The sequence below is a fragment of the Falco rusticolus genome, chromosome 10 (genome assembly GCF_015220075.1).
Source record: "Falco rusticolus isolate bFalRus1 chromosome 10, bFalRus1.pri, whole genome shotgun sequence".
Taxonomy (NCBI): Eukaryota; Metazoa; Chordata; class Aves; order Falconiformes; family Falconidae; genus Falco; species Falco rusticolus.
The window spans coordinates 31441115-31466354 of record NC_051196.1 but is presented as its reverse complement, the minus strand read 5'-3'; the positions used below and the strand labels follow the sequence as shown (position 1 = coordinate 31466354).

At 40.3% G+C, this 25240-nt stretch overlaps 1 protein-coding gene across 1 annotated transcript in view; it reads left to right on the top strand.

Annotated features, from left to right (window-relative positions):
- The window catches only part of EYA2 (EYA transcriptional coactivator and phosphatase 2), an 87911-nt gene that overhangs the window by 51730 nt on the left and 10941 nt on the right, over positions 1–25240 (top strand). Inside the window, 5 exon segments of the mRNA XM_037402869.1 lie at positions 967–1034; positions 2996–3173; positions 4773–4900; positions 5370–5453; positions 19300–19389. Coding sequence (XP_037258766.1) covers positions 967–1034; positions 2996–3173; positions 4773–4900; positions 5370–5453; positions 19300–19389 — 548 coding nt within the window.

Below are 25240 nucleotides of genomic sequence, written 5' to 3'. Positions count from 1 at the left end.
CATTGCCTTCCGTTAGGATGGAATATGGCATAGTCCAGCTTTTGCCTCCTGTATGGGATCAGCCAGCCCTTGGAGCAAGCACTGAGAGAACACTTTTGGTATGGATTCTCATCAGACCACACAAACCTAAAAGGAAGTTCTCCACCCATGTGAAATGGAGAATCTTGAAATAGGAAACAGTGTAGACTGGAGTTAAATCAAGGCTAGATCTTGCCAGGGATGCAGGATCCCAGGGATGGGAAGCTTGCAGCTGTCCTACCACTTCCCTTATGGGCTGCAGAGGAGGACTGTACCTGTAGATTTTTTTCTGAATCTTTACTTCTTCACCCATAACATTTTTGTGGTAATGCTTCCTCCAGCTAAGGAGTCCTGGCTGGACATCAGCTGCTTCATTTGGGACAGAACCATGTAAAACTCACCTGTCCATCCTTTTTATTCCTAGTATCCCAGGATGAAGCAATGTTTTTGCTCCCTGCTGTCCCAGAAATATCAGCAATATTGTTTTTATGTGTGGGATATCAACACCAGGGAACAAATTTTCAGTCTTCTAAAAAAATCCCAGGTACCTGGTCCATAAGGACAGATTGCAGGACATACTGATGCGTGAAAGAGTGTGTGTGTGGTTATATACGTATATGAGGGGTTTTTGTACGGAAGATGATGATAAAAAACACTTCCATTATTTATTTGAGAAAGAAGTAATTGAATTTAACTGAACTTTAAATTTGGATTGAATCCTTGTTTTCCAGCTTTGTTTCCCAGTTCCCTAAGTGTTTGTTTTAGTGTAAGCAATGGTTGTCTTTCAGTAAGCAGCTCTCAGTAATAGCCTTAAGTCTTAACTGTCAAGATTAGTGATGATACACTTTTTTTCTAGTGAGCTGGTACTTTACTTCCTGTTGGAAATTGTTTATATCCTGTTACTTTGATTGGTGGTGTGGTTTATGACTGTGATATTCTTTCCCTTAGGCACAACAGGGATTTACCAGGGAGCCAATGGTCTGACAAATTCTGCAGGATTCAGTGCTGTGCATCAGGTATGGTTCAGCATTTTTATTGGCAACTTTGTCAGTGAGAGGATTGGTGGATGAGAGAGATTATTCTGGTGTATTTACATATATTTAAGGTATCGCTATGTGTTTTGCTGAGCACCACTGTGCTCTGTTCCTGTGGCCTGTCCGTTTCCTGGACTTCCGGGTTATCTTAATGAAGATGTGTGTATCGATACATACGCTTGCACAGACTGCAGTCCTTGCAGGAGGAGGATACCCCAGCAGTCTGCATGCTGCTGTAGCAGTGCCAAGAGCTTCATCATTCCTCTGCCATGTTACAACTTTCAGATGTTTTCCATCCTCTGCAGAGCGCTCTGCTTCTAGGATCGTCTGCTGTCTTGGCTCTGTGTAATGAATATGAACAATTTGAAAGAGGCGTTGGCAGGCCCTGATAAATATTGAGCCTTCTGAGCTGTCTGTGTGCTTCCATCTTTGACAATACACCTGTCTGTGGGCTTCATGCTTCAGATACCTTGATAAATGTGTGTGTATAAATAAACAGCATGCGTATATACACAAGACAGATGTTTTTCAGTAGCAAATGGCTCTTCTTGATTGGACCAAACAAATGGGTACACTGTCCCAGAAAATGGGACAATTTGGTTGGCCAATAATTTCAATTCCGTGTTTGTAAGGTGATTGTTGACTTGTATTTTTGATCATAACAGTGGGTAATTTCTTTATTCCTTCAGGTTTTGGCTAAAGACATCAGCATTTGTTGATAGAAGTGCATTTGATTGAAGTATAGAGGTTACCTATATATAATTGGGCTGTTTTCTTTATTTTGTGATATTCTTTAAGAGAAAACGATGAAATTCTCTCATTTCTTTTTCAGTTTAATTGTTCTTATGACAACTTGAGTCTTTGTTCTTGAGAGCTCCCTGGTGACTGAAAGTTAATGAAATAGCTGTGTCACAGACAAAAATGTAAGCTGTTAAGGAGGAAAGTGCTTTTAGTCTTTCTAAAGACTATTTATTATTTAATTTTATTTAATACCAGAGACTAATTGGCATTTCTGAGGAAATAAAAGCATTTTGCCAAAAGACAATCCCCAGACCATAAATACACTTCTCTATCTGAACAAGCAAACAGGTGGACAAGAGCAAGAGTTGCAACTAAAATGAAAAGAAACAAATTAAAGCTTTTATGTTTTAATTGTCAAGAGAGAACTTTTCTTATCTGTTTTGATGTCCTGCTTCTCACAAAAAAAAGAACATGAGGATAATGGTATGAAGTTTGTTTGGGAGGCTTAAAATCAAGACAAAGGGTTTTGTGGTACCTCAGCTCCCCAAGGTCACTTACACCTCATATTTTTAGTTCATTTTTCTGTAGGGTAGGGAAGATAGCTCAGGCATTTAGTTATTGGTGAGATAGTTGGACAATGTCAACTGTGAACATTGACGCAAAACAATTGCTATTTTTTTCCCTTCATTTTTATAACCTATTCTAACAGCTGACCAGAAAATGTTGCTGATCATGGGAAAGCCTGTTTTGCTCCTTCCCTCACCCAATTATTTATTCTGTTCTAACTTCTTCCTAAGAAATTTTGTTTTACAAAAAAGAAGTTTCTGTATTTAGTTGTTTACAGAGACTGTGTGTTCCATTATGGCCCTTTTCAAAAAGCCACCCTACTTCACTCTATTGTTGAACTCTGTAATACAAAATGTGTCAGCACTGATAACTAAAATCCTATAGAAATCCTATAGAAAAAGCAGAAATTGCCTGAGTTCTGACCCCTTGTGTTAGTTGATCATAATAATATAGGAGTGTGTTTAGGAGAAGCAGAAATGTAATTTTGTAAGTGACTGAAACATGGTTCTCCACTGAAATATTCCTGAACCATGACCTGCTGCGTGCCTAGATAACACTGCCTTTGTGGTGCCTTACTCATTTATAAGATAAAACCAGATACACAGAAGTTGGATGTTTCTTTTTTCCCCTCAAAGGAATATTCATCATATCCAAGCTTTCCTCAAAGCCAGTACTCACAGTATTACAGCTCCTCCTACAACTCTCCGTACGTGTCTGCAAACAGCATCAGCCCCTCAGCCATCCCAACCTCCACTTACTCTCTGCAGGAGTCTTCTCACAATATCACCAGTCAGAGCACAGAATCGCTGTCTGGTACGTGCATCTTTGGTTTTCAGTTGGCAGTAAATGTAAACACTATAACCATGTTGTTTGGAATTTTTTAAAATGCATCTATTTACATGGATAACTCAGATTTCCTAGTACTTCACAGTTCTCCTTATATGATGCAACACAGAGTTTTGGGAAGAGATTCATTAGAAGCTCTGTAAAAACATCCTGTGTCATTTTCATGAGTATACAAGGTTTGATCTCTAAAGGTAGTACAGAAAGATAAAACAATTACATACAAAACCGAGATCAGTACTGAGGGCTAACATGGGTAGCAGTGAGTTCAAAACAGCCATGCTCTGAAAAAGCTCCCGAGTTTCCTGATTATGTGATAACTTTTTAGCCCATGTCTCTGTCAAGTTTTATATTCACCTCTTACAACATTTAATGTATGTATTCATAAATGAGTACATCAAGAGAGAGTTCCTCTTTTTAAAAAATCAACACAAACTGTCTAAGTTGGAAGTTCAAGGAGAATTCCATGCAAAAAGGCTTCAAAATTTGTCGCCTGTCTTTGAGTGCTTAATTTTTAAAGTCTCAAAGCTTAATGGTTTATGGATTTACTCATGGATTATAATCCTCCAATGTACTGTTGAAGTACAGTCTTCAGATATCACTTCCCTACTAAAGTTTTCATTGGCATGCAATAACATTTATATAAAATGCCACATAATTTGTGGATGATCACAGTATACACCCAGTGCAGGTCTGCTGACTTAAGAAACAAATCTGAACATCTGTGGTTGCTCTAAAAGAAAAATAAACTAATATTGTTTTTTAAAAAGAAGTGATCGCAGATTGCTCTAAAAGCAGTTGGAGGATTTTCTCTTCCTTAGATCTTATCTCAGCCTTTTTGAGAAAGGGCGATTTCAAAAAGGCTTGTTAGGCACAATCCAAGCTTCTCTGAAGAAGAATATGGTTATTCTAGGAAGGTGGAGAGGCCACAACTTAGCAAGGTGAAAAGAAAAATATGTTTGAAAAGGATTTGTAATGTAAGGTAAGTGAAATCCAGACAGGTTTGTGAAACTCAAGCCAATCAAAACAGATACTTTACACCAGGGAAATTCACCTTTGACTGTCTCTTCTCAGTTATTTCTAAAATAGTATCGTCTGTGAAATGGAATATAGCTAAAACTGGCTAGCTATATATTTTTAAATAAAAGTTGATGTTTAAAGTATATTTTTAATCATAAGCGTTCATCACATTTAAAATATTTTTTTCAGAAGTTGAATTGGTCTTGGTTTCCTTTTCCATTGACTTTCTAATTTTTCTTTTGAAGGGGGGGGTGAAGAGTAAAATTCCAAAAGCTATTCTTTTTCAATGAAAAACATGGTAAGGTTTTTGAAGTGACACATCCATTTTAAAATGTTACATATACAATCTTGGTGATTTTTGAAATTGTTTTAACAGATCTTAGGAGTTAAAACATTTCTAACAATGTCATCTATTGACGTGAAAAGAGTAAGATTTTCTCATGGTGTTTTCACATGTTTCTGATGCTTTTCATTATAAGGTTTCATGCTTTAATTATAATGATAGAGTGCAAACTTTAACTTTACATGGAATTGCTCTTTTCATAATAGGGGAATATTCAACACCACCAGCAAAAGATACAGAAACAGACAGACATCACAGAGGGTCAGATGGCAAGGTACGAGCCCGGTCAAAAAGAAGCAACGATCCTTCTCCTACTGCTGACAGTGAGATTGAGGTAATGACTTTAATTTATATAATTTATATTCCCTTAGTAAATTCAGCAAAGGTAAAAAGTTGCATCTCTTTGTGAATCCCATGATCAGACTAGTGAGTGGTAAGAGCCAGAATAAAATCAGTAATATAACTGGAGGCTACAAACATGGGTAGTCAAAATAATAGCTCAGTTTCTATGTTACCAGCATGTCAAACTGTTCTTCATATGTACATTTCTTTCCTTTGGGCTTTTCATAAGTCTGCTGGTTTATTCCCCTGACTTGACATGCAACAAGGGCTTTCTGTGGTGTTAGGACAGCAGACTCTCAGGATGACTAGCGCACACATAATTCCAAAATTCCTGATGTTTCATTTTGCCTGCTTTCACAAAGCATCAACACTCAGTGCTCCAAATTTCCTGACTGAATGATTTCTTGCAATTGCTTAATAAGTAACTATATTTCTTTTTTCCACCCCATCTGTCATCACAGCGTGTGTTTGTGTGGGATTTGGATGAGACGATAATTATTTTTCACTCCTTACTCACGGGAACCTTTGCATCCAGATACGGGAAGGTAAAATTTAATTTTTTTAGTATTACTGCTTGTCCAGCCAAATTGCATCGGGAACTGTGGGGGCAGCTAATGAGACAGCTTTTCAAACAGATGCTGCCAATTTTATTCAGACATATTTGTGTAAATATGTCCTGTGGTATTTCCTTCTAACATGTGAAAATTTAATTTACCTCCCTTTCATGTTGCGAGTAGCCCCTTGTTTTTCAAAAGCCTGTATTGTTCAGTAGCTGCTAGATAGGACATCAGGATATTCTTTCAACGTCTGTCTTCTGCAAGAAAGAGCCTATCAAGCAGCCAGACAGCATTAACTCTAGCCTGAATGAGGTAATAAATTTTTTTTGTGAGACCAGTGTTTTCTTATGAATCTCAAACAACTTTTTAAGACAGATTTTGTGTCAGTCGAGGTCAGCGTGAAGGATACTGGCTGTGCTTCTCACATGTCTGCTGAAGCTCACATTTTTAAGGAGTTTTAGGAACCATATTTTTAGCTATCCATACTTTAGATACCCTTTCTGAAATCCAGGCAATTCAATTTTTTTAGGTAACTCTCTCTGTGGCTGAACAGACTGAACTTGACTGCTAAGGAGAAAACACTGGCTCTTGGATTTAGTACCAGGTGCTTCAGTTTCTTCCTAAGAGAGCTTTTTATGATAAAAACTTAAGTCACTTTGAATTACAGAATGTCAAACACTTTTAAATGGGTAGGAAAAAAGACAGTATCATTACCTAATTAAAGGTGGATGACCTAGTTGGCAGCTGTTTCCACACATGGCTTTGAACAGTCAGCTTCATCAGGAGACTGGAAAATAACCCTGCTTCTCTCTAGAAAGCAGAAATATGATTTGACATCATTTCATGGGTTTACCAGCTGTACTTATTTTACGATGGTTATAACAAGCTGAATGTGTAATTAGTAAGATAGATTTATTGTTCGCTGTTAGATGTGCACAGTTGTAAAGGATATAAAATGGTGTTTGTGGTGTGGAAGTCTACTGCAGCACTTGGAATGCTGCTAACACTTCTAACAACACCCTCTGAAAAGCAAGGACGTGTTTCCAAGCAGGGATTTATTCAGACCTATGTTGTACAAGGTAATTGAAGCGGTTACTTTTCCCAGGGAATGTAATGAACGAGGCTGTCTGAGGTATACATGTATAAGCTCAAACCTACTGCCAGCAAAAAAATAGAAAGAATTAAGCAGGATCAGGAAACATAAACTCAGGCTGCGTAGGTCTGTTATGTGGTCATGGTTAGCATTGGGTAGGGGCTGCAGTATGCGTGTGGAGAATTCCCTTAATGGGCTGACTTTGTCCTAGCATAAAACTTCTGAAGCAGATGCCTTCATCTGCTGCCTCCTGCACAGATTTAGAAGGTTTGGATTTGGGGTCTGCTGCATGGGGGCAGATGGTGATGGACCGAGGGGTGTGATGGGCCTGTGGAGGTCAGAAGCCCTGCCGCTGCAGTACCTGTGAGCTCTTGCTGATGGGCTGCCCCAAAGGCAGACTGGTGTGGGGATGAAATGGGGTCAAGGAGTGGAGCCAGAAGGGTTTATCAAAAGCACTCGGCAGTGGTTAAGCTGTTCTGTTGGCTGTGAGAGCAGAGTTCAGCCAAGACTGGATACTTGTGAGCAGCAGCATGCAAAAGGGACTAGGGAGAGAGAAGCAGGAAAATGGAAACTCAAGGGATTGTCTGCTTTGGAAGGCCTTTAAAGGTACAAAATGACAAACTTCTATTGGCTGTTTCCTTTGTGCAAATGTAAAGAATCATACAAACAGGAATATTTTCTTTGAATGAATGAATCACCTTTTCTGTTAAGTTACAACAGGCTCTTTGAGAAACTTCTCTAGAAGGATTTTTTTCATAGTTCTTCATTTGTTTCATCAGTATTAAATTCCTCAGGGCTTTCCTATAAGGGAAATGGTTGTGTTATAAAAGCATTATAGGCTAACGGCTTGATCTAAAGACAACCGGAGGCTTTGGTGGGCTTTGGAACAGACCTAAACCAAGAGGAAAATACAGCACACTCAGACAGGCTGTCCTGGGAGCTGTTAAATAGTAACACAATTCAAAAATGTTTAAGTGAGCTGAACTGTCAAGTACAAGTGAAGCAGTGAGCCAGAGGTTAGTAGAGTTCCAGAATTTCTCACTTGAATAATGTAGGAAGTGTTAATCTCAAAGTACATTAAGTATCAAGACCTAAAATTCTTATTTTTGTCTGTAATTGATTATAAAATATTCATGTGCCTGTAATTAGACATACACGTGCTTTGAATTAAATCTCACACGTGGAGGTCTTGGTTCTGTATGTCTTCCTCCAGAAAAAGTACCAGTTTATATGACCTTCATCTCACCAACAGTAATGTCCCAGTATCATCCCATCTGTTGCACTAGTAGAGCTACTGTGGAGGCACTCAAAAGAATTAGTCTATGAAGTTGATCAAGCTGAAGAAAAACACCTCTTTCTGGGGTGATTTTTCTGAGAAGAGGGGAGGAGGAACATCAACCATAGCTTCAGAGGTTTGGGTCTAAACTCCTGTGTTCTTTAGCTACAAAAACTCAAATGGTTCTGCATATTGCCCCTTTCTGGGTCATGACAGCAATAGGGAGCTGTCCAAAAATAATCAGATTTTGAAAAAGAAAAAAGAAAAAAAGGGAAAATTTCACAAAAAATTTTATAAATTGTAGTCATATTATTAATCATTAATGCTTCAGTGTATATTTTCTGACCTGATTTCATGTGACAACTTTTGGTTTCTGAGGGAAAAGTCTGTGGTCTTTACCATAGATACAGGGACCTCAGAGCATGGACAGTTCATCTGTAGTGTTTGGAAAATAATTTGTTCGCAGCATTAGTAGAAGTTAAACCACAAAATTGATTCAAGGTTAAATCATGAATGAATAGCCCAGCATAGGTTGCTCCTTTTTTGTCCCCTCTGGCCAAACTTTGTACTATCCCACAGATTCCACAGTCATCAGACATTTGGTCTTAATGTCTTTCCCATACAGTCACTGCAGTGTAACCTTTACAGTGGCAGAGTGGCCTGCAAATTCACATCTCCTTTTTCTTTCTCGCCCATGGTTGAATGGATGGATACCTGTACAAACACACAGAGTCGTAGTCTAAGTGATCAGGGCAACAAAGCTGTCAAACCCAAGGAAATCTCTTCACCCTTTGGTTTCTCAGCAGGAGGCCCTCTGTCAAGAAAAGGCAAAACCCCAGAAGTTCCATAAACAGTTAACCCTGGATATTATGTTCAGGAGGGTTTAAAAACCTGTTCTGCAGGCTTCTTATAACTATAAGTACAGAATATTTACCATGTGCCTAGAGACTGCAACAGATGTAGACCATCATTATAGTTTAATATTCTGTCCACCCAGCCCTTTTTAATACCTTCAGGCATGATAGAGCTCCCATTCAACAGGCAGGTGGCTGCAGTCTTTACGATGTCTGCAGAGATCTACCTGCCAAATCACTGACTAAACATGGGAAAAACAGGTCAAAATCCTTAACAGTGCTGCTGGGGTTTCACAGAGTTGGGTAAAAGTCAAGGGTCTTTGGCTATTTGTTTGAAGCAGCTAGGTGTAATACAGAAAGACTCTTTTGGTGGTATTAATTCAGATACAATAAAAAGAGATGGCATGCATGCCTGTGCCAAAAAAAAATCACGAGTCCATTCCCCTTTTTCTGACGGAGATATTTGCAAGCTTGTTCCATAATCTGTGTTGTCAAAGCATGTTAAAAAAATCCTGCATCTCTTCCAGTCCAAGAAATTCTAAGTATTATATTGCAGATTCATTCCAGCACTGGAAGGATGGGTATCAAGAAGGACTAGTTAAGAAAAAAGGGGGCACTGGGTGCATTGTTTTCCCTAGCTGAGGGGTATGTGTGAAGCTAATAACGTTTTCTCAGTATTTTGTGTTGTTCCCAGAATATGTATTCTTCTCTGTGTTGGTACACTCCTTGGGATTTTAGTGTCAAAATGAATTTTGAGTAAAGCAAAATCTGGAGTTAGAATTCATCTTTATGTGCAAGTTACTCTGAAATCGTGGAACTAAAGGGAAGTTATTTTATTTTAGTACTGACCTAAAGAATTGCATACGTAGGACAGTCTAAATTTTTGAATTGTGTTGCATCTTTATCAGTACTTTGGTGATGTCTGCTGATACCTGGGCATTACAATCTATAAAATTCCCTGTAAGATGTGGAGGAATTTCTGAGATTGTTTAGCATCTTGAATTGGTTCAAATAAAGAAAATTGTAGTCATGCAAAGTCATGTTCTAGATTTTCGTTAACCTTAACTGAAAGGTGTTTGAATTGCCTGTGTTACACTGTGTCCCTGTGAGCTTGGACTATGTGGTTTTTGCCTAGAGTGGCTGCTCTGGCTACTTTCAGTGGGGACTTGCAGTTTGCCTCGTAGTTGCTTGATTGATGTAGAGGCTGTTTTTCTATGATAGCTGTATTTTTTGATTGTATTCGCATTTCAGAAGTGGCAACATGAGATTTATCCAAATTGTGTCACAAACATGAGTGTGATAGTGACAGCGCCTGCACTCAAGTTTCCAGCCTGTGCAAACATGGGCTCTGCCTCTCTGATGAGGGACTTGCAGTGGCAGAGGTATGTGAAGGACCAGGAGAAGGTACTTCAACAATAGCAGGGCCTCCAGACTTTTTGGACAGAGTAGCTACAATTGCTGCTTGGCCCAGTTGAGGGTAGGACATAAATATGATTTTCTAGCATTTCAAGCAAATTCATAGCTGCTGTATGTTGGCTGTCTGTGAACTGGGCTGTCTTATTCTCACCAAAAATGATGTTGTGGAGCTAAAAACTTTATTCCTCAAAGGTTTCACTGGCACCTACATGTTCTTACAAAAAGTTTTCCTTTAAGTGAACTATAATTTCCAATTAAAAAAAGAAAGTCATTGAAAAGTTCCTGCTTGGCTCTACACGAGATCCTTGTAAAACCCTAGGGTTGATTTTTTTTTTTTCCCCCTGCTTTCAATGAATGCTTCAAGTAGCTTGTGCTTTTCCCTGCTTTGTTCTCTTGCAGGACCCTAAAGCCAGGACCTGATTGAAACACCATAGGGATTTAATCAGATCTGATGGTGATTCATGCTTCTAATGGCCGAATCTGTCCTTTACTACTTTACAAACTGAGAAGGAATAAAACCCCATTTTATTGCTCGGCTGTTAAAAACTATTTGTAGAAGTTGCTAAGGTTCAAATCAAAAGCGCCCTCCCTTGAGAACTATTAGTTAATTCTAAGTGCCATGGCGTTGCTTTTTTTCTTCTTCTCTCGCTTGAGATGTGGCCTTATATCACTACTGCTGCTCAGACATCTGAGAGTTTTCCATTCCTTTGACAAACGTGAGCCAAAGTGCTTAAGGACATCTGTTTATTTTATTTCTTTAATGAGAAAACCTTCCAATTTCTGACTGGCTCAGCTGTGTTTATTTACATTTTGTTAGTCATATGTGTGGGGCACCTTGGGACGTTAAAAACCTGCAGAGGCCTATGCTGAGGGCTGCTAGCAGGCATCCTGGTCAGAAAGGCAGAATAAGCCCTTCCTAAGGAAAACACAGTCCTTGGAACTCCATAAAATAGATTTTCAAAACAAATAGAGCCTAATTCACTCAGTAGATCATGGATTAAGTCAAGATGAATACAATTTGGAAAGGATTTTCTGAGGAAGTTGGAGATTTTTTTACCCACTGGAGGCTAAACCTTGTATTTAATGCCTTTTTAAGTTAAATTAAAAAAGCATTCAATCACTGCAGGTAATAAAGAAGTCTGTTACTTTAGACATGCTGCTATATCAATTATTAGTTCATTATTGGAGAGAAGGGAGTAAATAATTCCAGCCATTTTATTATTTCAAATGTGTATTTCGGGAGCAAACATCTGTGTTTATCATCTGTACTGGTTGATGAGAAGCAGCAGCAGAAACAGCAAAACCAGATCCACAACAGCTTAGACGGTGGGCATGGGAGATGCTCTGAGCTCATGTAGATATAACCTCTTGTACTAGAGCTTAGGTGAGCAGAGGGTTTTCTAAGCAAAGTGCATGTGTGGCATTTGGAAGTATTAAAGGATTATTTTTGACATAAAACATATCAGAAACAATGGAGGATTGTCAAACAAGCATGAGTAAAGGGAACCTGCTTTCCAGTGTCACTGAATTGTGACTTGATTTTAGGGGGGAAATTGTTTTAAAAGAACAAAGGGACATAACTTGTGTTAGGAAGTTGCATGTGCAAAATGTGCGGTTGGGCTGACGGTTACGCACTGTGATGTGTTTCCACCAAGCTTTCCAGGAGTTCTGTATTTTTCACAGAGCTATCAAGGGCTTACATACAGAAATACAGTGTTTTTCCTGTGTTGAGGGGAAGGGAATGAAGACGTGTTTTGTTTAAATTCCATTGCTTCTTTTCACTTTTATGTCGTCTGTAGTAAAAAGGAATTATTTGTAGATTTCTGGTCATGAACCTTTTGTATTACTAAATAAAAATAATCTCCATTTGTTCTCAAGCATCATGGCCCAGCTTTTAACCTGTGTTTAAGTACAATATTCCCACAGGACTGGAATTCATTTCAGAACTCACGGGTTCAAACTCTGCATAAATTAGCGTAGTCATTACTGCTTGTCCCTAAGCATAGTTCATTTAGAGATTCAACCTCCATGTGTTCTTGAATGTGAGGCTTTAGTGACTGACATGTCCATTTACTTACTGGAAAAATGTCCAAGGCATAGTCCCCAACCATTTCTGAACAGATATGTGCTGGTAAAAGGGGACTTCTCCAGTAAATAATAAGCAATACTTTAGAAGTACCTCTCAAGTCAAAGTGAGGGTGAATATGAAAAGGTATCTGAAGAAAAGGGATAAAGGGATTGAATTGTATTTGCTCTCAGCCTAGCGTGGACTGTTCACACTGTGATGACTGTAGACACTATTCATTTTAAATTCGGTAGTTTGTCTAATAAACCTGCATATATCAATGTTTAGGTAAAACAACATGTCTTCATTTGGGGGGAAAAAAGTTTAGAGCCTGAAAAGCTGAGTGATTCCACTTGAAAAAGGACAATCCTTTTGTAAAAAGTCTGAAGTGTAGTCACTTAAGTTAGTCGCTTCTGATAAGGGGTTTCAGCTCCTGAGCTACTTGGTTACTTAAAACAACTTTTCTCACAAATACTCCCTCTCTCACTTGAAAAGCACTGAGGAGCCTAGGTCTGGGTGCAGCCTGTGTCTATTAAAAAGGTAAAATTGCAAGCTAAGGTATTGAAGTATAGTAAAAGAGCTAAGTGTGTTCTCTTTCTCAAAAAGACGTGGACTTACTTGAACTAGCACTGACGCACATGGTTAATTTTCCATTATTATTGGAAAGCCTTATTCACGTCTCAAATTCTGATCAAGGTATAAAATGTTACAACCAAAGAATGATTGTTCTCACACTCTTTTTGTTCAAACATGTTGACCAGGCATTTATATCTTTGGGTTTTTTTATTAGTAGTAGTAGAAGTATTTTTATACTACAACCAAACTGGTCCATTTTCCAAGAGTTTCTAAGTAATTAAACCCAATTAAAACTATTAAATTCTTTCTTTTGGTGACAACTTCATTATTAACAGCTAACTACAAGGAGGAGATTTAACTTAGAAAGCCCTTGATTGTATACTAATCCGTCTCTCACCTCTGGCTGACACCTGTGGCAGATAAACCCTATAGAATAGGAGTCTGATGAATACTCTTAATTAATACTTTCTTCCTCGTAGAAAAGTAATTATTTGCTCATGGCATAAACAGGTATTTGGCAGGGATTTAAAGAGACTGATTAGTTTTAAATACTAGGGCTTTATTTTATGTTTTTTTAAAGCAGGGTGTGGGGGAGGTCTGAATCCAAGATTCACGCTCAGAATTACTTTGTCCTAACATTTTGAATGTCGGGTTAATTGGCACATTGCTAAATAGACGCAGAGTCAGACAACAAGCTGATTTGTTATCCGTCTCAAAGGAGCCAGCTTTGCCCCTTTGCTAATGGCCTGCAAGTCTGAACAGGGTACCTGTAAGGCAGAAGCTTGGAATGGGCTTTGGAGCCAGGATGGGAGGCGAGAGTGACTTGCACTTGAGAGATTGCCAGAGATAAGTCTGCTTCTCCCTTCCAAAATTACAGTGTACAAGACGGGAGAGCTGGCTGTGGGACATCCAGCCAACTGGATTAGTAGTAGCTGCAGGTGTTAACAAATACATGTCTCTCTAATGCATACTCTAGGGCAAATATAAGCACTTTATGAAAAATCAGTCTGTTTCAGGAGAGCAGTGGTAAGAAGGTTTTAATACAGAGCCATTTGGGAGGATGCTGACAGTGCAGTTTGAAGTGTGGCTACAACGCACATGGGCTTTTGTGTAGGTAATGCTAGTACCTTTAATAGTGAAGGTACAGCAACAAAGGCTTCTGTGTAGGTTAACTCCTGAAGAAGGATCTAGGGACGTAGTATGTTTAATACTTTTTTTTTAAAACGTAGTATGCTTAATACAAATCTGGGTACAAATAGCTGCAAGTATTTGCAAAATTTGCTGCAAAATTTGCAGCTATTTGTACCCAGATTTGGTAGTTTAAAGCTAGTTTGGGTATGCCTACACATTCTGCATTCCCTTTGTTTTGCTAAAATTGGAGTTTCACATGGAGTGAGCAGACCTAACTTCCCATTTTAATCCACTGCATTAATAGGGAAATACTTGTTCTTTGCTCTCCTCCAGGTTTTGTGGAAATCATCTTTAGGCAAAAACATACTGAAGGTTGTTCGACAAGCTTCTTTTAGCCGTCTTCTGTTATCCTGTTACTCAGAATGAGGGGACAGAATGAAAGCAGAAACAGAAATTAATTTTAGGCAAGTTGTAACTAGCTTGGAGGACATAACTCAAATTGTAATTTTAAAATGTAATTCACTTCAGATGTACAGAGCTAGTTCAAGGGTTAGGAACAGTGCATGCAGGTAGCCAACATAAAAGCAAAATTCAGAGCAAATGTGTCAGCTTGTGCCATTGGGGTATGAAAGAAAATGCTCCCCTTGGTGAATGGACACTTTTGTCTTCCTCCGCAGCACGTTCCACAGGCTTCCGTTGCCCACATTTTCCTCTAGTAGAACTGTCTGCTGAACAGGCAGCAAAATTACCCCAAAATAAGCAAGATGGGGAGCTGGGAGTTGGCAGTGCCTCACTTACAGTGGAAGTTACCTTGCTCACAAGGTCTGGCCACTGCCAGCAGGGAAGCAATAGCCCATCAATCCTTAGCTGAAAGTCACAACTCTGACAGAAAGAGCAGAGAGACGTGTTCAGGGATGCTCTTTAGGGCAAACATTTTTCATCCAAAATGTTAAAAAAAGGGCTTATCTTACTCTTTGTATGTTTTGATCCTCTGTTGTTCATGAAGGAGTAGTAGGGAATGGGGGCTTTTTACCTCTCAGTTCCCTGAAGATGTGCGCTAAGCAGAAATGGGCAGCTGTGAAACTACTCCTCCTGATTTTTTGGAAATGGAACTGAAGGGTATTATTTTGAGAACAAATATTTCAGAATGACCAGTGCTCCCCTGGTGCTTATTTCCCCTGGCTGATGGGAAGAAGCTTGTTAAAGCTGTGTGTTGGAGGGTCAGGAGTGCCTGGTCTGTCTGTCCAAGCACTAGAGGTTAGCACTAAACGTAATTTGTGGGGCTGTTTAATTTTGACCCTGAAGGAAGCTCCAGCAATGGTGCATGGTAGAGGTGGGGCATATAGGGATACACTGTGGTGCTGGAGGTTCTATTTACAGAAGGAGTTTATTGCCTGTTTTCCATTCCTGCCTCTCATTGTCCTTGTTTGTGAAAGCATGACTTGTAGATTAGCAGAGGGGTAGGACCTTGCTCTTCTAGAATTACTAAACAAGCATTCAGGGTTGAGTTTTTAGATTAATCTGTTTTCACTGTAAAAAGTGGTTCCTGGAGGAGATTTGATTTCAAGCTGTCTGTGGTCCATTCTTGCTTGGGCTTCACATGCATCAGAAAACATTGGCTAGATCTGTTACCCAGGAAGCTTCTTCCGAGGTCTCCAGGGTGCACTTTTCCTATGGAAGAACATGCTAGCAGGGATCATCAGTATGAATGTGGCAACTTTATGTTGCTTTGGAAAACTCGAATTACTCTAACCATAGGCATTAGCAGTCTACCAGGGCAGTCACTGCAGCATTAGAGGTATCCATTAGTGGTACAAGGTTTCTATGCCTAGAAGGAGCTCTCCATTAACATCTTCAGATAAATTTCATAATTCTCTTTCAGATTATTTACACACTGTGCAGAGAATTTGGACAACACATTGATTGATATACCTGTCTCATTTTGGTGCTTTCCCATCAGTCTGATTTTCAGTACTTGAACTGAAAGCTGTAGTGACTGTGTCTTTCCTCTGTGTGGGTACAAGTTTTAGCACAGTAGGGTTCAAGTCTGGGACTAGTGCTTCTAGATGCCGCAGTAATGCAAATAAATAACTGCCAGTGGAACATTGGCCTAGTGCCTCTAGACACCTATATCATACTGGGAGCGCTGATTTGCCTTTTAACTTTATCAGCCTCTTTAAGACTTGGAAGCGTGCCTTGCTATAGAGGAAATGTCCATACTGTGAAAGCAGTGATGCCAAATCATTTCCCCAAACGACTTCCCCTCTGGGTGGTAAAGTGCATTTTTCTGTTTTATTTTCATTCCATCATACTCTCTATCTCAAGAGAAAGATTTTTTTCCTCTCATCTACAGTTTAATTTCCATATTGTTTAGTTTAAGAGAAGGTAACTTACACACTGTGGAAAATGTTTCTTACTCCCCATTAGTGATTAATACCAATAAAGCTAAAGACAAAACATAGAGGATAAATGACAGATACCAACCAATGAGACTTCCTGAAAGAGTTTTAAAGGCTAATGATCCTTGAAATGTACAAAAATAAATTGCTTCATTAAAAACTCTTTTACAAAATAATTTCTTCCTAGCAGCATTTTCTTCAAAACAGTTCCCTTGTGTACCTACACCTGGGTAGTAAAATTTTATTCAGTGCTGTTCGCATGGGGCCACAGTCAGATGCCCTGATTACGCCTGTGACCCTGCGCCTCATCAGGGGAGCAGGTTTGGGGCTTAAAATTAGAAACCTGTTCAAGGCAAGTCTGTTGAAGTTTACTTTTTGCCCAGAGGAGATAGTGCCCTTCTTTCTGGGACAGCAACAAGCATGTTTAAACATGAGTGACAGAGCTTTTCTTTAGATGGGCACAATGCTTGTGAGTCACACACATGGCTGAAACCACAGCCATTCTGCTCTAATTAAAGAGAGCTACACCAAGAATGCGTAATAATTAGGTTAGCGTGTAATACACCATCCATGTCAACAGCATCTGCTGCGAAGGTTGATTGAAACGTACTCGTCCTCCAAACATTGTGCTCCCTGTTAGAGCTCCTCAACTAATTCATTACTGTCCTGTCATACAATAACATGACTCCGCAGAAATCTGCAGAAAATTAGAGGAAAGACTACATATAAATCTGCCCTGGTTTAGCATGGCTTGTAACTTTAGTGGAGAAAAACCCACATAAACATAAAGATGAGAGATCCCTGTCCTAATGAAGATGAATTACAAAAAAAAAACCTGTTGTGGGAATGCTCTTTTTTATTTTCCAAGTTGTCTGTTGTTGTTTAGTTTGAACAGGCACAATGCTTTTGAGCTATGAGTGTTTATAAAGTTAGCCACAGCTTATTTTTGCTTGTGTTTTGAAGTATTTAATGAATAAGAAAATGTTCTGCTGGGAACCTTGCTTGCATCAGTGTGTTTCTATGCTTTTTCTGTGGGTTTAGGAACAAGGTCGGTTGTTTGGGGGCAGGAGGGGTGGTTGACTTCATGCATAAGAGACATGGGAAAATGACTGAGACTCATTGAATATCGCAGTGTATCAGGCTGTGTACAGCAGGTCGCTTGATTGTGTTTCAGATAAACAGATCCGCAGAGGCTGTATCCAGTGCCCACTGGGCAGCTGTAAGCCAACAACAGTAAGCCAAGAGCTGTAGGAGCCCAGCATCCGCCATCCCCCATCCAAGGGGCGGCTTGGAGCACTAAGTAGATCTGCTGTGCACATGCAGTCAGCTGTTCATGTAACCCTCCAAGCCAGAAGAAAGGGAAGTGGCCCAGCCGAAAGTGTCAGTCACTTCTGCCATGCAGGATTGTCCGTGGGTGGCTTCTCTGGACAAGCAGTTAGCCCCATCAGCTTGGGCTGATTTAAGCTGGCGCTTGCTGACTTGGCAAGGAAATGAAATGACAGCCCTCTCACAGGCAGTTGTGGTGTCTCAGCTGGGTTGCAAGGGGCAGGGAAAAACATTAATTTTCTAAAATAAGTCAACTAAATGCACAAAAGTAGAGCAGCAGGTAGTGCAGTCCTTCTCCAGGGGAATTTACTTAAGGTTTTGCTACTGATGTAGGAGCAAGATCAGGATGTGAGAATGTTCACACTTGCTTTAGAACACATAGAAGCCATTTTAGAGCTGCTGGCATGTGCATTTTTACATTCTCTTAATGGTTAAAAAAACTGTGGTTTAAAAATGCTGCAGGCAGCCAGAACTGCTGCATCATGTCCTTTCCTTTTAAGAAGCATTTTGGGACCCTCCTGGGGAAGGGCCAAGTTAGACCCACACCTGACTAGGCAGGGGGCTGCTGGTATAAGAAAATGGCAGAATGAGCCAACTGTCGCAGTTAGCCACAGCCCACACAGACAGGAGCATCGGGTGCATGTTGCCATTTCTAACACTAGCTACACTGACAGGTGAACCCATCCAGCATTTTAATGTGCTGTGTCTTGTCTTGTTTGTCTTTTTTCTTTTTTTCCAATCGATATAGCTGTTTGGGTGTAACTGCTATTATGGCTACAGTTCTGGTTCTGCAGGCATGCTTTATACCACTGCAGAGCACGCTGTACTGAGCAGGAATAGTATGACTGTACTTGGACAGGCATTTTATCATGCTGTAATTGTGTTTGCATGGTAGGATGGGATTGGTTTAACTCTGCTGATGCTGTTAAATAAGTGGGCAGCATCAGTGGGGATGGAAGAGCTTTAAAGAAGTGTGGCTGCTCTTGCATCTCCTGTCCAGGTGCACATGTGCTGCTGAGGACAGTAGATTATCACGTGCTGGGCTCTGATGTGGGAGCAACACATCTGCCTTTCTGTCCTGTTCTGTGCTGATCACCTGAGCTAGTAAAGACCTAAGCCAAGTTGTGAGATACACAGATTGCATCCTTTAGAGAAAGAGGCTCTATTTATGTTTGAGCTCTTGGGTTCTGTTTTCCGATTTTGCTCACCAAGTTGTTGTTTGACATTAAAAGAGAATAATGCTGACCTTCTATGGCTGGTTTGAAGAAGGAAGTTAGGGAAGGATCACCCTCTGTGTACTCTGTTGCTCTTAATGATCCCCTAACGGTTCACTAATAATGCTATTGGAAATCAATTATTGGTCTAATTTACTGAAGTAGTTTTTATATAGTCTCACTGTTTAAAGGTTCTTGTTACATCATCTGAGGTGTGTGGGCTGTTGTTGGTCAAGGGGAGCCATAGATAATCTTCAAAGAAAAGAATGTGATTATCTAGGAGAGCAAAAGAAAGGATGGGAAAAGCATGCTGAGATACACTTGGGAAATAAAATTACTTTAATTAACATACCTTTAGAAACAGGAATGTGTAGATCCTATGTTTGCCCCAAGATCTTCCACTCACCCCCCCCCCAACAAAAAAAACAAACAACAAAAAAACCCCAACAAAGTTAATAGGAAAAAAATTATTTTCCCCTGACAGGACACTACAACGTCTGTGCGGATAGGTCTTATGATGGAAGAAATGATCTTCAACCTTGCAGATACACATCTGTTCTTTAATGACCTGGAGGTATGTAGCTGCTTATTTTATTTAACATCTCTTTCTCTAATCATTTGCATCTGGTCTACAAACTTGTTTTTCTGGCCAAGAAACTTTCGTTTTTGACCCCAAAGAAATGGGCCTTAGATGGCTTATTAGAAGCATACTTACTGTGTCCCTTTGACATCTTCATTCTGTTAAGGAATTTTTTTCTAAATGCACAGTAACAATGATGGCTTTTGGCAGCTCTACTAAATCTAATAATGAGGACATTGCTGCTGCTTCTTCTGAAATTTGCTATTTAATAGTTTTATTAAGCTAAATTAGCATAGATCCTATGGGACAGGTAGCAATTAGCTATGAGCCAATGCAGAGGTTTTAAAAATGGTCTCTGTTCTTGAGGAAGCTTTGTTTGCACACACAGATTAGAAGTCTGCTCAAGCTCAGGCACACTGCAGGATGAAACTATGGGAATTTCAATATGAAAAACCAAGAGGAAGAGGAGTCCTTCCTGTTTGTGGCATGGTTAGATCTGACTATGCCTTATACAAAGCAAAAACCCTTCTGAATATATGGCAAAATTTGAGCAAAGTTATGCTAGCAGAATTCTGTCACCAGCTGAGAAACAGCTGTACAGTGCTGATGAAAATGTGTTTGCATTTGCAATCAGTAGAAATACTCTGAATGAGTCATGTACAAAGTGAGTAAGATGGGGTTTCTGCTGGGGCACTTCGGAGTCAGAATATTGCTTGGAGGAAAAATATCTGGTATCCCTGGGCAGAATTCTGTGGTCTTTTTCTTCGCTTGAAAAAGGAAGATTTTTTTTCTGTGCCAGATGAAATGAGAGAGCTTTTTCTGTGCCTTACGAGTTCAGCGAGAACTTCTGGTTCCTTCTGCTTAATTGCACTGTGGTCCGCTGCATTACAGGTGGTACAGCCTTTCCTGCCACCTGTCTCCTTACAATCTGAGGTTTCACTTGCTGAGAATTTTCATTTCCTTTCTAAGACAAGTAGTGGGTAGCACTGAACTGACAGATTTTTCCTCTTTCAGCTTTTTTCAAAGGAGGAGTTGGTGATGAGGGTACAGAAAGTACAAAGTGGAAAAGATCCTTCCCTTAGGAAAAAAACAGAGAGGTGCTGTTTTGGAGTGCAGGGCACTATATAAGTAGTAATAATATTTAATATGCAACCAGCACTTTCCACCCATTAGATCTCAACATGTGATGCAACAAAGCTCTGTGTCCTGCACAAAGCCACCCTCCAGAAACCCTCCACCTATGTAGACTTCTGCTGTTGGCAAATTATTTTAAAACAAGTTTTCCCCTTGCTTCACTTGCTGCTCTAAAACATGAAATGAAGTAGCAAATTGCCTGGTGTCAGTCAAATTCTGCACATTTATCAGTCAGTAACAGCTTTGGCTGCGAGAAGCAGAGTCCTTAGGTCAGTTTTGTCTCACACGGCCTCTCAAATTCTTCTTCAGCCACTACAGTAGAACAAAGGTTTTCATTATAAAAAGTTAGTACGTTGTGTTTCTTTTGTGGTTTCTAGACATTAAGGAAGCAAAAGCTAAACAAAAATCCCTCAAGACATGGGACTCTCATTCCAGGAGCACTATGTAACTGAGTAAGAACTAGTCCAGTGAAGAGCTAAAGTTTAGCACTGTGTCTCCAAATAGAAACCAAAACCTTCTGCAAAATACCTGAGCTTCATCTCTAATAGAGGAAGAGAGCCAGGTGCTACAGGACACATCTGTTCAGCAAAATATTAAGGGAGGTTTTCTCTTAAGTAGTTTGGGCTACAAAGATAATAAAGCATTTATGTTACTAGTGTTATTTATTGCTGCTTGAGAAAAGAGAAGCAATTTTTGCTGATTTCCTAGGCTATTCTTGTCAGCTTACCTGCTTTTCTAAAACGTCAGGGAACTCAAAGTTGGCAGCTGAGTGGGTGAGTCAGTATAGCTGTAATGGACTTGTCAGAGGGTGTAAAGGACATAGGCACCTAAAGGTGGGAACAACTTGCTGCTGGACCTGGATGACTCAGAACCATGAAAAATGTTTAAAACTTTTGAAAACAAGTAGTGTTCCAGCAAGCCAGAGCAGAAAAGAGATAGCTTTGTGAAACCATTTTATCTTAGGTCCCGCAATGACATAAAAATGTTAAGCATTCTAAATGATGATGCATGGCTCAGATAGCTGGAAAGAGATGAGCATTTTCTACTGAAAATTTTCTGTTTTCCCTTTTCAGACATGCTTGGTAAGTGAAACAAACCAATGTATTTTTCAAACCAAAACCAAAGCAATGCGGTTTGATTTTAGCTGAGGCTTTTCAATGAAAAAAAATGAGAGAGAATTCAAGAGAAGTAAATGTTCTTTACAAAATTTAACTTTCAAAAAAAAAAAGCCATTTCAGCTTGGAAGAACTTGCTCCTTCATTTAGGATGATAAATAAAAGTCAGGTTTGAGTATTCACAGAGCAATATTTAAGGATCATGCATCACCAAGTGCTAGGCTTAGAAAAAAATGCAGTGAATGGTATCCTTAAAAAAGAAAAAAGAAGTTGGTAAAAAACAAGCACAGAAGCTGATTCAGTTCTAGACCCACAAACATTACCAGATACATTAGCACCATCATGTGGTGTAACACTGGCCTGTACAAGACAAAATAAGCTAAAACCGCACAGGGCTGAAACTTGCTGTCTGTCTTCTGTGTTGGGGCAGAGTGAAAGAAGCTGTAGCTGAAAAAGCAGTAGCACAGTTGCCCCATTCAAATTCAAAGCAAGAGTATGCTTACTAGATAATACTAAACATAGTAAAACTTTTCTTTGGCACAAATCCGTAACCACGTTCAGGCATTTTGGGAGGCCCAGCAGACTGAACCAACCAGAACATGGCTAGCCTCTGTCCTGACGGTGGAAGCAGGGGGAGAAGTGGAGGAAATGTCACCCATCCTCCCCAGAGAGGCAGGCTGGGCAAGGAAATCAGTTATTACTTTGTTTTAGTACAGGGGAATGGTTTGTTTTTCTGGCTGCAGTTTTCAGTGCTGTGCAGAGCAGAAGATGCTGCCAGAGTGTAAAGTCCTTTTGAAGCATTCCCAGAAAGTGCCTCATGAGGATGAAACATTTGTCCACGGCAAGATTTGCACAGCCCTTAGTAGCATTTTTCTGATCCTCCTTACTCTGGTGAAGATACGATTTCACATCATAGCAAAAAACTGGCTTCAGAGTCTGAATGAAGAGCCTGAACAGGAATGGTCCCTTTTTTCTATGAAAAAATGATTCTGAGACTCTGTTGTTAGTCAGGACTTTATCTGTTTTCAGGGTTTACCCAAAAGGGATTCAGGCAACTGTTTCTGGCTGTATTTTTCCTACTCTACTTGGGAGTGGGAATCTTGAACCTGTGAAAAGGTGAACCAGCAGATCCGTTCAGATAACCTTCTTCAATCCATTCTCTCTTTAGTGCTGCAGCCTCAGTTTTTGTAACTGCTGCAGCCAGTTTCCCATTCGATTCACCCCAAACCTCAGGCTAGTTGTGTGGAAGGAGGCTGATCACTGGTCCCCAGGGCAGGTGAGTGATGGGAAGCCATAGATTACACTCCATAGACCTGACTCGTACCACACGTGTCCAGTCTTTTTACAGAAGGGCGTTCTAGGGATTCTCTGTCAGTCAATTAACTCTTAACTTACGTGACTTAGAAGCTAGACTTTTTTCCCAGCTGATTCAGGGCTGGAGGCAGGTCGATGCTTGCTGAAGCATGGCTTAGTGGTGTACCTGCCCTGTAGCAAAGAATCAAGGCACCAGACTTTGACACGGGAGCCAGTGTGGGGCACTTCCAGGGCGTGCAGCAACACAAGCCACAAGCATTGCCCCATTCTGGAGGCTGTTGGCAACATAACCCAGGCAAGCAGAGCTTGTGTTTTTTGAGCCCCACATTGAAATCATAGACGTGTGGTTTTGCCACACTAATTCATCCGCTCATGGTAGCCCATGCCTGTTGACCACATCATCTCATTTTGCAGTTGCAACAGTCCAGGCAGATTAAATTCCTACAGTCTGCAAGTGTAGGCTATACAAGGTGTTGTGTACAAAGGGCTCTAATCACATGGCAGAATATACCAGCAAATATTCACTTGAAAGGAGGTATTCTCACTCTCAGTTCCCCTTTTGGGAAATCGGAGAGAAAAGAAGTTGGCCGAGGTTACAAATCACAGTGAAGCTAAAATAACTGTGGGCTTGCCAGGGTTCTGCTTTTTCTTCCAAATGCCTTTTGTTCACAGTGCAGTGCATCTCCAGTCCCTCTGGAGATACTGCATTCTGGAAAACAGGTATTAAGGACAGGAGGACTGACAAGGAGATGAGGAATTAACAAACAAGGGGATTAGTGTGTTCACAAGTTTAGAGTCTTTCAGAGCTATCCCTGGAGGTTTTGTGTTCTGGGAACTGTTAACCCCCCACCTAATGAGGGTTGCAGGCTTGACTGATCAGTGAATCCGCAAGATGTTTAAAAATCTCTTAACACAGTCCTGATACACTAGTAGACAACCTATGCATTTGATGTGCCCAAGACATACCTTGAGAGTATTCAGAGGGAGCGTAAGTAATAGCAGGAGCTTCTCCATGTGTCCTCAGGAACAGCTTGTATTTCACAAGGAGGCAGCAGAGGCTTTCTCCAAGCGTGCAGTACCATTTCAAAACTGCTGTAGCTCGGGCTCCTTTACCTGTGGGTACAAGGGTCTGGTCCCACCTGGAGGCATGCGGTGTAGCACAGACTGACCTAGAGATATCACAACAGCAAAAACAGTTCAGTTCCCAGAGTTGTGAGGGTTTGCTGAGAGTCTTACATGCCTGACTCAGTTACAGGCTGTACCTGCCACACATCATATACCTCTGAAATCCTAGAGTATCATTTTTAAAAGTTAGCAGATGTGAAAACTGGGAAATGTCCCCATCGCAGACTCTCATTTGAACAATCTGGGCATCTGGGCCTTCTTCTCAGCAGCCCAGATATCCTGCCTTGATTCCCTGCTCACTAAGATTTCAAGGAAATTCTGCAAGAATGAAAAATTAGTCTCGTAACCAAGCAGTAAAACATGGTCCACATTCTTCTTTAACCAGCTTCCCTGTGTTTCACCCAGTAACATGATAGGCTCAGCCAGCAGACTATGAGGTAGCGTCTCACCAAGTGTCATGGTATTTTATTAAGTTAGAAATGTGATAGCTACTGTTGTCACACTTCAGTGTACAGAACAATTCATTCACAAATGAGAAAAACAGATCCCTCCACAAATACCTTTCCCCTAACTTCATACCCTGCATCATGCAACTTGAAGTGGAGCAGGCTGCATCAATGTTATCCCTGTATGGCTCAGAACAGCTATTGGGAGGGGGGCTTAAAAATGATGAAGGTGGAGAGAGAGACATGCCAGCAGAGATCTGCTGTTCAGCCACTTGGCTCCAATTATATGCAGAAATATACCACCCCAGTGATAAATTGCTAAGAGGACTGATGAGAGGAGAACAAGTCTTTTGAAGAATTATCTGAAATAATTGCTGCAGAAAGTCTCATGATTATGGACAAGAGCTATCTGTGACATTTTGCCATTGATAGCAAATTTGGTTACTTGTTTGGGGATATTTTTTTTTGAAAGGGGCTAGTTTAAATTAATTCATAAAACTCACAATTGCATAAGGAGGATAAGACAAATTCTGTGGTTTACGGAGTACTGAAGTGGTGAAGAATAACTGTACCCTCGTTACCTGCAGTTGTTCTGACCTTGGAGCCCTGTTGTACAAGTGCTTTTACCTCTGTTGAAAAGTCAGCCAGGACAAAAGCTAGTAGTGTTCATCAGCTTGAAGTCTTTCTGTTTTGTCCTCACCTGCAAGGGTC